This window comes from Eleginops maclovinus, chromosome 4 (assembly GCF_036324505.1).
Source record: "Eleginops maclovinus isolate JMC-PN-2008 ecotype Puerto Natales chromosome 4, JC_Emac_rtc_rv5, whole genome shotgun sequence".
Taxonomy (NCBI): Eukaryota; Metazoa; Chordata; class Actinopteri; order Perciformes; family Eleginopidae; genus Eleginops; species Eleginops maclovinus.
The window spans coordinates 32,321,097-32,337,632 of record NC_086352.1 but is presented as its reverse complement, the minus strand read 5'-3'; the positions used below and the strand labels follow the sequence as shown (position 1 = coordinate 32,337,632).

The following is a 16,536-nucleotide window of genomic DNA, read 5'->3' as shown; positions in this document are numbered from 1 at the left end:
TACAGTAGCCTATAATAAATATTATATATATAAAACGTAAAATGTGTAATCACACATTTAGCGATATAGAACACAAATAATAAAAACTTACCTGGTTTAAAACACTTTTGTGGTGTGGAATTAGTTCACCCTGAAACGAGTTATTCATTCAGAATTTTGCAGGCAATATAAGAAGAAGGAGAAGACGAAGAAGTAAAAGAAGTAGTAGAAGAAGAATAAAGCTGCTAACGCTGCTAACGCTAAGGCTACAATAGAGCTCCTGCAGATGATGTCATATATGCTGGTCACGTGACGAGATACGACAGGGGCAGCCATTTTGGCAGTCATCGCGGCAGTAAATTGACAGGCACTGGCAGACTGTCAAGGATGGTGGATAACTGCTGTGCACCAGGTTGCACAAATAGGCGTGGGAAAAAGAAAGGTGTATCGTATTATCGCATTCCTAAAGACGCGGAGAGGAGGGAGAAGTGGATTGGAGCGATTAAAAGAGCCAGGAGCCTTCAGAAAAAGACTGAAAGATGGGACCCCCCGGCCGTTGGCTTTCGCTTATGCAGTGATCACTTCATATCAGGTGGGTGAAGGAATACAGTACAATGCTACAAAAAGTTTCTGGTCAGTTTAATTAAATTTAATTAGTTTAATTTAAGAAGTAGCACCCAGTTATTATAGCTAACGGACACTGTGATGTCCCTTTTTAACTCAACAAGTGTGGCTCTGGCGCAGCCTAGCCAGTTAGCAAGTTAGCTTGTAGCAAGCTAGTGGTAAACAAACCCGTGTTGAAATATTCCTTCTTATTTTGTAGGGAGAAAGAGTGATAATCCGTTGAGTCCGGATTTTATCCCCTCAATTTTCGATTACCTTCCATCTCCAGAGAAGAGGAGACATAAAACGAGACTGGAGGTTTTTAACAGAAGGCAGAACGCTAAACTGCACAAAGTAGAGCAGGCAAAGATATCTGCAGAAGCCATCCGTCAAAGGTGGGTAGATCAAACTCCTGTCTGATTACATGTTGGGTCTACTTGTGATCGGTGTGTTATTCAGATTATTTTATTTCAAATAGTTAACTGCCGTGATATGGTTATAAACAATAACGTCACACCAGTCATTTAATGAAGGCTAATATCATATGATTTCCATTAAACATGTCAAACTGTAAACATGTAAACATGTCAAACTGCCATCAGTATTGTATGCATGAAAGCTTATTTTGCTGCTTCTGTGTTTTCATCAGGACATCAACTGATGCAGCCCCAGAAGACCATATCACAGAGCCTTTGAAGGAGCCCCCCATCACAGATCCGTTGGAAGACTCAGCCGATGATCCTGTCCAGCCTGAACCAGTAACACCACCATGCACCTCTGAAACCTGCTGTACCCGCATCCAGAGTCTTGAGCAAGAATGCCAAGCTCTAAGGGCTGAAAATGTGTTGTTAAGGGAAAAGATTAATAGGAAGACCCTGACAGAGATTAGTTTAAATAACAATGATAAAAAGGTGAATGTCCTCACTGGGCTGGCAACCTATGCATGTCTCATGACCATTTTTCAATATCTGGCTCCATTTCTCAAAGTTAAATCATCAATAACATGTTTTCAACAAAATGGGTGCAGAGGTGAAATTCTAAATCCGGCTGGTCGCACCAGGACGTCTGTGTGTGATAGGCGATGCTGCATTTCGTAGTATTTTCTGGCCAGTTCTTCATTATTGCATCCCCATCTGAAGAAACAATGGAAATATGAGTTTTGGACAATAGTAATGCCACCCCACATTGCTACCTCCCTGCCCTTTACAAATGTTTAATGCTGTACTTGGTTTTACACTTCTTTTTAAAGAATAGCCTAGTACTTACTGCATTTACCCTCTCTGTTCATTCACCTCACACTAATTTTCTTGTACACCATATGTTGTACGTAAGTAAGTTAACACATACATAGAAGAGATTACACACTGCACACCCTATTTTAGTTTACAGGGAAATTCCAGCTGATTTCAACATGCAGTTGTAATGCTCACACACACTACCCTTGACTTGTCAGTACCTTCCTGAAGATGTGGCATATATCATCCCACATGATACAGCTGTATTGTAAGGTGTCTGCTGATGCACATGTCACAATGTTTCATACAATAAGTAATCAAATGCATATGCCCATTACTTTTGGGATGATGAACATCAGCTGACACCTTACAACAAGGCAGAAACTTTTGGGATGCTATTTGGAGTATGTTAGGATGTTCAACTGCATGTTGACATTGGCTGGAATTCTCTGCCCATGAATACCTGGTAGCCTCACTGCTGAAAACATGGGACTTTGGGTCACATATCTGTCTTATGAGAGACACGGCTGGCTTTCTGAGGTCTGTTCTTGTTGCTGCTCTGAAGGTAGATCCTGTCACCCTACCACTCCTTTGATCAAACCAAATTCTGGACTTGGACTGTGCTTGGGTCTCCTCCTCTACAATATCACTCTGAAAACATGGCAATCCAAACAGTTTCTCATTTACATTGCAAGATAGCGCACACACAGTACACGTGCACATAACATGGTAGATCTTAGATTTCAGTCATTAGTAAACAGAATATGTTATGTACCTGTTCTTCAGTGACAGTCAAGTCCTCAAATATTCCTTCTGCACGCTCTTGTAATTCAGCCAGGTTCAGGTCTCTTGCCTTCTTGTCATACAGACTGGTAAGGGGTTCAGGTAAATCTAGCTTGACAGCCTTGGGTACATAGGATGTGGCGTACCCGCGAACAACTGACAGGACTGCAGGTCTGCAGGACTTCCCATCTTGAGTCCGGCACTGTGAGAGATTTTGGTAGAACTGTGTTTGCTCAGCAGCAGTCAGGGGTGGGAAAGATGGGGGCGCAGAGGTACCCTTGGTGGAATTCCCCTTTTTATTTTGTTGAGTATGGTTGAATATGATGTCCTTGCCCTGCAGGTACTCCACATTCTTCGCAGCATCCTCACTGGGAGAGGCCCACTTGCATTTTTTGGATGTGCAGCTGATCTCCTCGTGCCTTGCGTTGTTTTTTCCCCACAGACTGAAGAGAACAGCTGACACATGAGAGCAGCTCTCCCCGAGTCCCGCTGTGCAGTTGCAGTGGGCTCCCAGCACAACACCGTCGTTCCTCACCACCACCCATGGCTTTAGTTGACTTTCATTAAGCCTTTGGGAGTGATTAACCTATATGAAATTCCAAAACAGATAAATAAAGGTAAAAAACGCCAGCCACTTTGGTTGAGTACGATCAAAAATACAAACTAGCAAGTTACAGATGCACTGCAGTAGCTATCCAAGCTAAAAAACATGCTAACGTGACACTTCCGTAGCTAGCCAAGCTAATAAACAAACAATGCTAACGTGACACTGCCTATCAAACTGGAATAATTTAATACTTACCCTTGCAGTGATGATGCCGAAGTTTTTGGATGTAAGACTCCACAGTTGAATGTTGTTTACGAAGCCGGACTGACACCATTTGTAAGCCTCCAAGCTTTTGTACGCTCTGAGGGAGTCTCCTGAGTACACTGATGGAAAGCTTACAAGATAGCTGTGGATGTCTGCGTAGCGCAAGTCGGGTACATCGTCTTCAGAGCAGGAGGTTATGCTCTTGAAAAGCACACCGGGTGAATTATATGGGTCGCTTATATTTAATCTCTCTAATTTTGTACTATAAAGCCGAATTTCACTTGAATTAAAATGAGAAGTATACTCGCTCGGTAAGAAAACACTGGCACCGGTGGTCATGTTGACTGCCAAAATGGTGGCTCCCAACCAAAAGTCACGTGACCGCAGGAGCTCTATAATTGTATTGCTGCGAACAAGCGCCACGCCATTGAAACATCAACTTTATTATAATTGTATTTCACCTTGCTATGTGTTTTTAAAGCATATTTGAAAACGGGGACATTTCTGGGGACAGATTGACCCGGGGATTGGCCACCAAAGCCAGGCAGGCATTTGGTATGATCACCTTAGCGGTATGAGGCGGGACTCGGAGGGCTTTCCTTTACTCTCAGCTGTCAGATTGTAAACTAAGTCACGTGACTGGGGGCAGATGACATCGCTGACAAGGTGTGTTTTCCTCAGCGAGACGTTACAATACTAATTGTGGGCTTATCATGTTGATTCGGCCACAACAGAAAAAGAAGGGCAGGTCAGCCAAAAAGGGCAAACAGGCCATTGCCCGGGCAACATTAGCCCGTACCTATGCACGTCCCTGCTCATAAGTGAACGTTTGTCTTACAATAAACATGGAAGTGGCATAACTTAAATATGAAAGTTAAGACTCAACCATCCACCCCAACTTCCTCCTTTCTGGTATATTTGCGTTCTTTCTGATCTATTTTTTTTTCTAGGTTTTAGTACAAACAGAGTTTGAAACAGCTTGGAAGAGATATCCCCAAACTCTGTAGTGCCTCTCAGCTCTGAGGACTGTTCCAGCGTCTTTTAGCTCATTGTTTAAACATTCTGAAGTGCTACTTTTCTGCTTTCTGTCACTCTCAACAATCTTATCATCATTGTTTTGGTCACTGTAGGCAGCCGTTTCACTAAAAAGCACCAAATAATACCCGCAATAAACACCCACCCAGCACCAACACACAGGAAAAGTTAGCCATGAGCTAACAGACGAACTTTAGCAGCTATACAGATGGATATTTGGGGGTGGAGACCAAATACCGAGTTATTGGACCTTCATGCATCAGTTTGTTAGGAAGACAATGAATGCTACACTGCCCTCTTTAAGCTGGATGTGTTTCTAGGGTTAGGGTTAGTCATATCAACTTTTCTTTTAAAATATTCGTGTTGCATTTACAGAATGTTGTCCCATTAAAACAACACATCTTTCCAACACTTAGGAAGGTCAACTAACATGGCCACTTTCTTCCCATCATGCTTGTTGCATAAATTGTTTTGAGTATGACACATGCAGTAAGATCTAAATGCAAATACCTATTTTCAGATGTCTATAGCCAGATTAATAACCATACAGTATACATGTTGATGCCAGTTGATGAAATAAAATACTTCAAGTTGTTTGTCTTCTAAATATGCAGATTCGGGGGGTAGGACAGGAGCAGAAATGTTCAAATATTTCAATTTTCATTGCAGACCGTTTTTTGATTTATATCAATTCCGCCTCCCATCAGGTGCCATATCATAGAGGAAGGTAATAACCCAGAAATAACCTCATTATGGAGACAGCACCGCGGTCCGGGCACAATGAACTCAAAGCTGAAGAATTAGTGACCTGGAAAGTGGCAGGGAGAGTTAATGGCATTAGCTACATCAGACACAGAGAGAAAAAGGGGGTGGTTTGAGGAGGGGGGGGGGGGGGGGGCAGGAATCATTGAAAAGGAAGGATGCATAAAAACTCAAATGAAAATAAAAGAAAGGATCCTCTGATGGCTCATTGTTCTTTTTTTTTGCTCATCATGGTGCCTTTTGATATCAAAAACACAAAACTAGAGTATTTTACCATCAGCGTTATTATTATCACTGCTGTTTGAAATAGCTGTTCTTATTGTTTTTCACTCTAATTAGTGAGAAATGGGGGGAAAAAAATGTAAAGTAGGCTGTTAATGAATTATTTCCTTTCATGTATTTTATAGTGCATCTTTTGTTGTTTGAGCATTTGACGAGCACACGCAATCTCTTTACCTGCTGACAGGATGCGTGTGCTGGGTAAATACGCGTGTGTGTGTGTGTGGGGTTGTACAAGTCCACACATGTACTTGTACAATGCAGTGACAAGATAGCCTACTAGAGAAAGCACATGTTTGTTTGCAAGTCTCGAACATTAACGAGGGCTTACACGCTGTTCATGCTAATGTGCAATCCCGCATTTGAACATGAAAAAGACAAAACTGGAATAAAAAAAGAATACAACAATTGGTGAAAAGACAGAACATGGATTATCTGTGTGTCATCAGCCGTTGTTCTTGTTTTCTTTTTAAAAAGACGTAAAAATGCAACCTTTCTGGACCAGGAAGAGGACAATTAACAGATAAAAAATCATATTACCAAGTAATCACCTCTTTGATATCCAACATCAATACAACTTTGGACACTTTGATATATGGGCCTGCCTTGATGAGCCTGGTGAATACATTAAAAAATATGTTGAATTAGCATTTCAAATCAGCGGCACTCAACTAAAAAAGAATATACAATAAAGGAGAAATATGGCTGAGGAGTGATTGTGTGTGTGCCGGTGTGTATGTGTGTGTGTGAAGTGGGGGCGGGTGAACAAATTAGTAGTGGGCTTGATGAACAAAGAGACTGGCCTCAGAACAAAGCACGTGTTTTAGCCTTGTGCCTTTCACCTTCTCCATTCATTTTGAGGCCAGACGAATCAAAACGATCCTCCGGGCCTGCTTTTTTTTTTTTTTTTCTTCATTGCTCTCATGCAAGAAAATATTCTGTCTCTAATTAATATGACCTTATACATTTTTAATAAAGCCCGATCCCTTCTTTGAAAATGCAGTAGGGAGCCTTGAAGTACATGTGTCAGTATTTGCACTTGGCTGCGAGGAAGAAAGAGGAGAAAATGTGACTTTGGTTGAACTAGTTTGTGATGAATAACTGATGTACATTTTATCCTATTTTCTTCATTTTGATTTTTCTTCACTCAGAGCACTTGTGCATCCTCAAATCACTGGAGATGATTGACAGATCAAGACTGCTGGGGTAAAATGATTGCTATCGCTTTCTTTATTATTTTTTTTCAGAGATGTAGTGCCATGCCAAAGAGGAAGTTAAGATTTCAAAGTGTTCAAAGTGAATTTCGGATGAGGTGTAATTCAATGGAAAATATAAAATGTCAGTCTCAATCCTGCGCTGTGAGAAGAGAGGGACGTTGAACACTCCGCTGGCATCTCTTCCGTTTCCGTCCGTTACATTTTCCTTCTGCAGAAAAACAAACCGAAACACAGACAGTTTAAAATCATCCGGATAACAGGAAGAATTTAGCACTATTTCAATGTTCTGAATTGAATTTAACTGATAACAAATGGTGGTGAGATTTAAATACTTGAGACAACATGATAAATCAATTTATCTTCCAGTTTAAATGCAAGAATGTGCAGTTAGCATTTTTCTTTACTTTCAGTTTCATCTAGCAACTAAGTTTTAGAAAAAAAAGTCATGTCTGATTAGATGGAGGTTATGGAAAGGTCCTCGTTTGGGTTATGACAATGCATTATTAAGGTTTGGGAAATGTGGTGGTAAAAAAAACATGCTGACTCCTGTGTTACAATTTGATGTTTTGTTGATGAATTAGCCTTAACCTCCTCTATACTCAGTTTCTTACTCTATAATAATGTTTTTGGAGCACCTTCTGTAAACCCTGCACACCTGTAACGCAAAAGTGGTAGTAACACATGCATGCATGTGTACCGACACTTGATATTGGTATTGTGGATATATCAATGGCTTAGCTGCGAGTTGATTTGACAATAAATACGATTCTCCTAAACCATTAAGAACCAGAAGGGTTTTGTTTCTGTCTTTCCAGCCTCAGGAGGCAGTAATTCACTCTTGGTGCAACACAATGAAGTGAAAAACATATTCCTATTAACACTGCAATGTCTACTGTATTTACGTTAGAGTGCTAATAAGCAACTTTAGCGTGATCACATATAATGACAAACATTGTAAACATATACCTGCAAAACATAACCATGCTAGCGTTGTAATTGTGGAAATGTTACCATGTAAATATTACTAAGTAAGCACTAAGATGCACACACTGTAAAAAAAAAAATGTTGAGAAAACTCAAATTATCAAGGCAACATGATGCAAACAGATTTTTAAGTTTTCTCAACTTTTGACTACTGTTGTTGACTTTACTAAGGTTTTTAAGTTTATACAAGAGTTCTGCCAACTTAGATGTTCTTGTTCACCTAACAATGAAATTCTTGTTTCAATGCCAGGTATTTATACCTTCAACAAACACAGATATTCTTGTTGAATAAACATATAATTATTGATTCAGTGAGATTACATTTTTCCTTTATAAATCAATGAAAATGTATGTTGCTGTAATTGTATTTCGAGTTCTGCCAACTTGGACCTTCTTGTTCACCTAAATATGATATTCTTGTGAGGCTAACAATGAAATTCTTGTTTCAATGCCAGGTATTTCTACTTTCAACAAACACAGATATTCTTGTTGAATAAACATATAATTATTGAATCAGTGAGATATAACTTTGCCTTTCTAAATCAAGGAAAATGTATGTTGCTGTAATTGTATTTAAGGAATGGTCAATAAATAAATGAATAGATAAAATAAAGGGCACACAGCTGAAAGTTAGCTGAAATCTTATTTATTCTTCTTGTAAAGCATAGGTTCTGAACAGTTCTACAAACATTTTTTTATGCGCCTGTGAACTGGCACTGTATATTTTTTAAAGAATAAAACAAAACAAAAAATTAAAATCCAGTGCCTCTTGTCAACTGGCAACTCACAATTCAACATATTTGCAAATGGCAAATGGGACTTGCATGCTTAAAATGACTGCATGTGCAAACATGTACATACATTGAAGTTTTACCTGATCACAGCAATGAACTTGAACAGTTGAAACACTGGATATGCCCCTCTTGTGAACTGGCAACTTCCACTACCACAAATTCTGTGATTCTCTATTTCAGAACAGAAGGTGACTTATATGCTTAAAATGAAATGAATGTTGTGAAGTTTTACATGAGCACTAACCACAATGCACTGGAACAGGCGAAACATAGGTTAAAGTCATGTCTGGCTTCCCCATTAATTCACAGCAAAAGCTTTGTTTTCAGAGACCTTATGCGCTGCGAGCATCGAGAGCCAAGCTCGTAAAAGATAGTCTGAATTGCTTCAAAAGTATACCTCATCTCCTTTGGATAATCAATGTTCATGGCATACAGTAAGCCAAAGAGGTATGCAAAGGCAGTAGAGAGGTCTGGTAGGTCATGCAGTACAATGGTCCCTTCCAACACAACAGCCACGTCTCGCACATTTGGTGATATGGCGGCATTATCATCTTCAATGACGGTGAGGATGCCCACAGACACACCTCTGACCACTCTTTCTTCCTGGTCAGTGTCCTGAGGAAAAGTAAAATATGCATGGATGAGTGCTATGGAAAATAAAAGACAAAATACATTTCTACTGATTCTAAATGTAGCTTTAGTACCATGCTACTGATTCTTACCATTCAGCTTGTGGAAGTTAAAATTGCAACTCAACTGCACGGCTGCCATCACCCACCAACCTTGTTGTGCCAAGTTCTATAAAGAAGTATTTTCTGCCAAAGAACACCAGCCAACAATGGCCAGCTGTACCGGGTTGGCTTTTGCCCTATCAGCGGGCATATTTATTTTTTATTTTGGGTGAACTCATCCCATTTGGGTTCATGAGGTGAAAACATCTCTGGGCTCAAAATTAAATCTTCCATAAAGTGTATTATGCATAAAATGATTAGCATCAGTTATGAAATCATAAAATGTTTAAGCTACATTAAGCAATATTGATTGTACTGTGTAAGTTTATTTCCTACAGTTAGTATTACTTACCAAACACTCCAGAAGAAACTTGGTTGTGTCTTCCCGGACAAAAATGGGCAGGCCTCTCAGTGCTGCTGTCTTTCGGTGAGACACAATGTCCGATGTCTAAGGAGTATCCAGTGGAAAACACACAAACATATCAATTAGTTTAGTGCCGTAGTGAATTTATACAAAATCTGACTTTCTGTATAGTAATGAGGAGGATAATGCACAGGTCAGATCCCAGTAACATGCTTCAGTAAAAGACTAGCAAACAAAAACAAAAAGAAACTACAATCTTGCAGACAATTTTACTTTCTACTTTTACAAATTAAGAATACTGTTATAGTTATCAAATTCCACCAACTAACACCAACTGAGTAGAATCATCATGGTGTTGTGGGTAATCCGGGACATGATTGACCTCTCCACGTTTGGGCTTTTTCAGGGTGAACGGACTGTCATCTTCATCTCCCCCTTTTCTTTTCTTGTTTACATCTACCTCATTGCAGCCCGCCTGACGAAGCTTTGACCTGTAGTTTCCAAGCTTGTATTTAATACTTGTTTTCCATCCATCGTATCCTGTGATGCTACCTGGCTCCTTCAGGCATGGATACATGGATGCAAGTTTGTCCAAAATTTCCATTTTAATGTCTCTTGTCACGTCAAGGCCCTTCTTTGTCTTTTCATATGTGCCATTGCCCTTACGCAATTTCAGTTCAACATCATATGAGAACTTAGGGATAGAGAATGGAGAGGGCCACTCTGCAACATGCCTTAAATTGCTCGGGATAGAATCGGTATAGCTAGACCTGAAATCTTCAGAGTTAACACTGGCTGTATCCAGAGAGGAGACTGAACCAATTGAACGGTCACTGGATTGGTTAAGTGGAGATGAATCAAAGTCCCACATAATATGCAGGACTGCACGTTCAGCTGGTAATTCAGACATTGCTGTCAAGTTACATAGTGCATCTCCAAACTCTGGATCCTCAAACTGTAGTGAGAAATCACCTTCAAGTTGAAGTTTCTCTTTAAGTTCATCAATCAGTTGGGCCACAGATCCTGGTACTTCAGGAAGCTGGATTCGCCGGGCATGTTTGGAGGAGACAACTACCCTAAGTAACAAAGTCTGAAAAGAGGAGAAAAAAAGAGGGGGAAAATAGTTAAACCTGGTTAGAAAACATTTGACACCTGTAACATAGGGCTGCGAGTGGTATTTTCACTTGATAAATCAACAATACAATCAATTATCAAATAATGAATCAATTTGTTCTCAATCAAATAATCCATTAATTGTTTCAGCACCATTATAATGTAATACTTTCAATTTCGCACAAGACAACATACCATTTTGTGTTTCTTTAATGGAGAATGAATGTTCTTGTGGTCACCATCACCTTTCCACCAACTGAGTATGCTTCTAGTGGGTGGTAATCCGTCAGCACATCTGGATCCAGGACGACAATTTCTGCACAGTTGCCTTCAACAAGCTCATAAGACCTGAAATGTTCAATGTACCAGGAAGAGAGTCTTTTACAAATGAATGTCACTTCCTCTGCATTGACAAGAATAGTCACAATGGTATGGAATTCTGGGAGGCCACTGCACATGCACATGCTCTTTCTACTTACTTTTAAGTATATTTGCATCTGCCTGAAAACTAATTCTAACAGCCACAATGGGGTATAACCCTAAATAAAACACATACAAGGAATCAATAAATATGGGAGCTGAATACATCAACAACACAAAAACAAGATAAAAAAGTATGTTGGAAATCTGTTTATAGTATCATTTTTATTAACACTCTCCCACTATCAGGCCTGTAATTGGTAAAATTCATAAAAAGGTTTCATCTAATCTATATGCATAATTACATATGACAAGTAACATAAATGCAAACATGAATTGAAATTTGTCTTTGTTTAGATATTATAAAAAAACAATATGAAACCAGTACATTTGCTTTTTAATCCAACTGTTTATCATTTTTGCAAATTCCTAAAATGAAACTTTACCTTATTTCTAATCGATATTAACCTATATTACAATACTCTAGTCAAGTTGAGCAGCAAAAGACTCAAACAATATTTGAAACATAAAATGATCGACTTATGTTACCTAATTATTAGTCTATACCCCTTAAATGTACTTATGTTTTACTTTTCCTATGTATTATTTTGTTTTTATTGAATGTAAAAAGCTTCTTGCACAATCCCCTTTCCCAGATGTTTTTGTCAAATTATTTTTTTAATGTCAGAACTGAATTCCCTGGCACTTTGTTTCCTACTTTTGTTATTCAAACTTATTTGTGTTGCTGTTGGAATTTGACCGTTATCAATAAAGTTGAAAAAAAAGCCCGCCGAGCATGACGTCAGCTCATATGCGCTAGCCTCACAGTCACAAGCCCTTTTAGACTGATATTCTGCAATACTGCGGTTAAGAAGATGCACGTCGGCTTTGTGTTTTTACCCTTAACCACAACGTGACGTGTAACACACCGGCGGCCGGCTCCCCATTACACGTAACATTACCTCCTCAACCAGCTTAACAGCGGAACAATAATGCCCCCCCCCCCCCCCATTCCGTGTTCGTACGTCTTATACAGAGCATACACACATACATACATACATATCCGCCATGAACATGCTGTATAACAGGGACTACATGCGCTTGTACGTCAAGGTCGCCGCCAGTTTTTCGACGGGGAAACAGTATTCACAACACCAGACAAGACTGGCTGTAAAAATACAAGTCAAGGCTAAGTTCCAACACAGCGGCAACGTTGGCATATCCCAATCCCAATGCTGTGTGTAATGTTATATGTCTGACTGAGGTTACTTGTATAACACCTGTCAACCTCACCATCAAAATGCATTATAAACGCCTTCGGGTGCTTGAACAAAATTGCATGTTTGTGGACAAATTATTTTGGGGGGTAACAGTCAGCCTAACTGTGTGTAGTAGAACGACATTTGTAGCTAAGCTAGCAAAGCTAACTGTGGTGGTTAGTTGAACTCATTGAATCTATATTTTGGTTGAAATAGTACAGTGCACTTTACTGTTAATATTCCTTGTTAAGTAAAAACACACTTACCTGTTTAGGCAAACACGGTAGACAAATATCCCAAGAATCCCCAACTTAGCATCCAAATTCGGCCACACGTCGATGTTTCTGTCCACAAAATGTCCGACAAATTCGCTCAGCGCCGCTCAGAGTGAGAGCTCGGATGAGGAAACCCCGCAGAAGACAGCAATGCGCAGGCGCGTAGTCGTCTACGGAGTTTCCGTCGGGGAAAATATGCGTGTACTCAAAAATCCTTGTTATACTGTGTTTTAAATACTTGTTAGGGCAACTATAGAGAGAAGTTTGCTGGACCGACACGTTTTTGTTAGTTACATATGGCAAACCTTTATTTCTGAGTCAGATTAATTTAAAAACTCTAATGAGATCAACAATTTCAAGTTCTTTTTTTTACAGTGCACATTCACACCTTTAATTGTCTCATTAAGATCAAGAGGGTTTATTTGCAGCTTACACAGTTTTCCTTTGTGCTAATACACATGTGCAGCTATTTGTCCGTACTGAGTGTGTGTGCTTACAGCAGAGTGTTGCACTGAACTGCCAATGAAAACTGTGAACCTACCAAATTTAACACAAACAAAAATAAAAACAGTCAGTTTTGCAGGGTTAGTTGAAACTTCTGGGGTCTTGTGTAATGTCTTTTAACTCATTATTTTGCTAATCTTCTGCTTTCGGTCACTCTCAATGATCTTATCATCATAATAAATCAAATCACTGTGTACTTTTTCCACACAACCAAATAAATTATGGATGGGTAAAAAAAATGCTGTATATACAGTATTTTTGATGGCAGCTACACTACATTTGTTTATAAAAATAGAAATATGTTAAGAATACATGTGATCAGAAAGCTTTTAAAAGCACTTTCTCGTTCACCCTATCGTTTTCCTTTCTATTTCTCTTGGCAAGTTGACACTAATAGTCTTTAACAGCAACAAAGAGTGTGTGGGGGTCCTTTGGCTTTCGGGAGTCTGTTAGGATAGCTGTCCTGTAAAAGCGAAACATTAGTAATAGCTATTTAAAATGCTATTCATCTGCAGCAGGCTCCAGTGTGGCTGCCTTTGCTAATGAACATAGCACTTGGTGTATCAGTCTGTCTCACTACTAACCCTGTCAGTGGGGGTCGGAGGTCAAATGGCTTAATGCTGCCTGTGTAGGAGATGTGTAGTAGGAATCTGTCTGAACAGCTCGTTAGAGAGGGAGAGTGTTCAGAGAAAGAAAAAATAAGATATGATTTGGATTATGTTGTTAGCTTCTGAGACACTGACATCAGAAAACAATGGAGGATCATTCGTCATGTTTCTGTTTGGACGTCTGTAGAAGCGGACAGTGGACAGTTACAACAGCTAGTGATATTACAGAAAAAACAAATACCAGAAGAACTCACCAACTTGTAGCTACTGTAGTAGCAAATTCAGAACATAGGTGACTTAAGTATAAAGAACGAGAAACTTGTTAAGGAATTTTCTGCAATACCAATTTTGTGCAATATATACCTGGCTGCTATACCTCAGAACTGTCACATGGTGTGTATTTTTGTGTATTTTGTAAATTGTGTAATTGTTGTATATATTTTTGTATCTTGGGTGTAATATTAAGCTGTCTTTGGCTCTTTTTGCTGTAACAAATGCAAATTTCCCCTCTGTGGGACGAATAAAGGTACTCTGAGGTTCTGAGGTATTCGGATTAGGATGCGTTCGATGGGACACAATACACAGGTATTTCACCCAGATGTTTGAGTTCTTAGTGAAGCCAACAAAGTTTGATGACATAGCATTCAACCCTACTCCTAACATTGAGTTTCCTTTCCCTTTATAAACTAGTTATTTAACTTAAACCCCAGTTGTGTGCTTAAAACTGAAGAAAGTGGTTATCTTTTATAGTCTTACTGTGTTGATTTTAAGTTTAGCTTTTTTCAGTTTCACCCATTTCGAAAAGTGATAACCACTGATGAATTTGAAATGGGTCATGGGCTGCAATGCAATGAACTTCAATGTTAACCCATCAAATATTAGACATTCAGGGCCAATGTTAGAGAAGTGTGGTGACTTGTATAAACTCTTCTTAAGGTGGGTTGGATCAGATGATGAATGGGCATACTAACGCAGGACTATTACCCAGTGAGTTAACCTATCGCAGAGCTTCAAGTAGATATAAAAACTAAAGGGTTTAGTTTTAGGGTTAGACATAATCCCTAATCCCATACTATGGTGACCAGGTGTCCTGCTTTGTGCATTTAATAACCGCTAATTGAGCCAATGTCCTGCATTTGATTGACTGTTACCATTCTAAAACTTGCCTTTTACCCAATGGTAGTATAGAAAGCAAGAGATGGCTATAATGAATCAAAACACATTCTTGTTCCCTACTTTACGCCCTACTGGACCAAAACAGCACAATCGATCAGGATGTACCTTTTTGGCGGACTATGATGGGAATTATGACTAAGAAAATGATTTATTCTTTCAATTACCCGTGGAGGTGAATATGTTTTGATAAGACCCATTCCATCAACAACTTTATATATACGCACATGAATTCAATAGAACATTTTCAGGGTTTGCCTGGAGATTATATTCATATATACAGTATCTCTCATCATCGTGGTGATATGTCCCACATGGTCCCACACAAACCTTGTCTTTGTCCCACATTTGCCCATGCAACGCAACACCCATGATGTCACATCAGAGTATTTTGTGTTAAAAACAGAGGGTACAAAAGAAAAAACAGCTTGGCACAGCTGGAACGGCACACACCCCCACACAGCCATCACCACCCGCTAGTCCCTTCTCCGGCACTCTCTCTGAGGGTTTATAATTGATTTAGGGGGCAGGCGATAAAGATCGATGTCACTTCGCCTTGGCTGCGACACCAAGAGAGTCGCAGTGGCACGACGTGACGGAAGACACCAGCCTATTACGGAGGCACAATCAAATATTTGTAGCATCCGGACACACTTGTTATTTATTCATGCTAATACAAGTATATTAAAGAAGCTAAACAGGGTTAGTGCTCCATCACTCACAAGGGGAATCAGTCAAAGCATTCATCAGGACCTCGGGTACGATTTCCTTGGCCAAGTCTCCCTCACATATGGAAAACTAACTGACAGACTGAGGTGGATAATGGGCTCTGATTTGTATGCATGGAATTGTCACTGTCATTTCTTTAGGTTTGGTTTGCAAATAATGCATGATTTGGGACTTCAAGAGGGGACTTTTTCCTATTTTTGCGAGTAGCCGCAAGCAAATAGACACATAAAATGTACCACACACTCACAGCCATGTTTGCCACCCATACTGGAATTCCTCTGAGATTTTAGTCTGTTATTGACGACACTTGCGGAAAGAGCGTCTTCATTAGGCAAACACTGATGCTGATGTGTGTGATGGATATTTGTAACTATGAGTGTATGAACAGGAGCAGCTGCCATTCCTCAACTGTTTTACACCATTAACAGCGCCTCCCCACCCTTTGTCAGCCCATAAAAGCAAGACTTCAGATATATTATGTTTTAATACCCGCTTATAAAGGAAAACATAAAAATGCAAAATGCAATATCCAGGAGCTGTCACTTTGATAAACAAAGCTGAATATTGATCTGTCTCTAAATTGGAGCGCGGGGGGGAAAAACAATAATGTTAGATTCCCAGTAACATGAAATTACATGCTGAAACAGAGTGCGTTCTGCTTTGCCCTGTCACCATCCAGCTGTACAGCAGTTTTTCAAACGGAGTAAACCAGAGTCCCACACAGCCAAAAGGAAGCTGCAGAATGACTTACGCTTGAGCACAAACAGAAGCGTTCTCCGCAGCAAATCTGTGATGATCGACTGAGATGCATCGTATACTGTTGACAAATTATACAGATATGCTTGTTGATTCAACCATTCCAATACTTTCTAATCATT

The 16,536-nt window shown here is 39.6% G+C and overlaps 1 protein-coding gene and 2 long non-coding RNA genes across 6 annotated transcripts; 1 reads left to right on the top strand and 2 right to left on the bottom strand.

Annotated features, from left to right (window-relative positions):
* The first annotated feature begins 255 nt into the window (after positions 1 to 255).
* Positions 256 to 1,586, top strand: LOC134862677 (uncharacterized). Its single transcript, XR_010165539.1, has 3 exons — positions 256 to 571; positions 803 to 977; positions 1,232 to 1,586. It is a non-coding gene; the product is annotated as an uncharacterized LOC134862677 (long non-coding RNA).
* Positions 1,587 to 1,607: 21 nt separating this feature from the next.
* On the bottom strand, positions 1,608 to 3,798 carry LOC134862676 (uncharacterized). 3 transcript variants are annotated; one of them, XM_063880688.1, is made up of 3 exons: positions 3,403 to 3,798; positions 2,593 to 3,186; positions 1,608 to 2,468 (listed from the first exon to the last, which is right to left on the bottom strand). In XM_063880688.1, exons 1-3 carry the CDS (start codon positions 3,748 to 3,750, stop codon positions 2,061 to 2,063), a joined length of 1,350 nt encoding a protein of 449 aa, XP_063736758.1. In that variant the 5' UTR covers positions 3,751 to 3,798; the 3' UTR covers positions 1,608 to 2,060. The 3 variants fall into 3 exon arrangements, with proteins under 3 accessions (XP_063736758.1, XP_063736759.1, XP_063736760.1); XM_063880690.1 differs by having other exon boundaries at positions 1,611 to 1,715; XM_063880689.1 differs by having other exon boundaries at positions 1,608 to 3,186.
* Positions 3,799 to 8,318: 4,520 nt separating this feature from the next.
* Positions 8,319 to 12,747, bottom strand: LOC134862815 (uncharacterized). Of its 2 annotated transcripts, XR_010165557.1 has the most exons (6): positions 12,636 to 12,747; positions 11,170 to 11,229; positions 10,886 to 11,038; positions 10,550 to 10,667; positions 9,566 to 9,661; positions 8,319 to 9,097 (listed from the first exon to the last, which is right to left on the bottom strand). It is a non-coding gene; the product is annotated as an uncharacterized LOC134862815 (long non-coding RNA). The 2 variants fall into 2 exon arrangements; XR_010165556.1 differs by lacking the exon at positions 11,170 to 11,229 and having other exon boundaries at positions 12,636 to 12,741.
* Positions 12,748 to 16,536: the final 3,789 nt, after the last annotated feature.

Bases quoted from the DNA above. Each gene is read 5' to 3' on its own strand.
- LOC134862676 (XM_063880688.1), bottom strand. From the start codon at position 3,750: ATGACCACCGGTGCCAGTGTTTTCTTACCGAGCGAGTATACTTCTCAT. The intron at 3,187-3,402 runs GTAAGTATTAAA...AATTTCATATAG, and splicing joins TCGGCATCATCACTGCAAGG to GTTAATCACTCCCAAAGGCT. The intron at 2,469-2,592 runs GTACATAACATA...CCATGTTTTCAG, and splicing joins TGACTGTCACTGAAGAACAG to AGTGATATTGTAGAGGAGGA.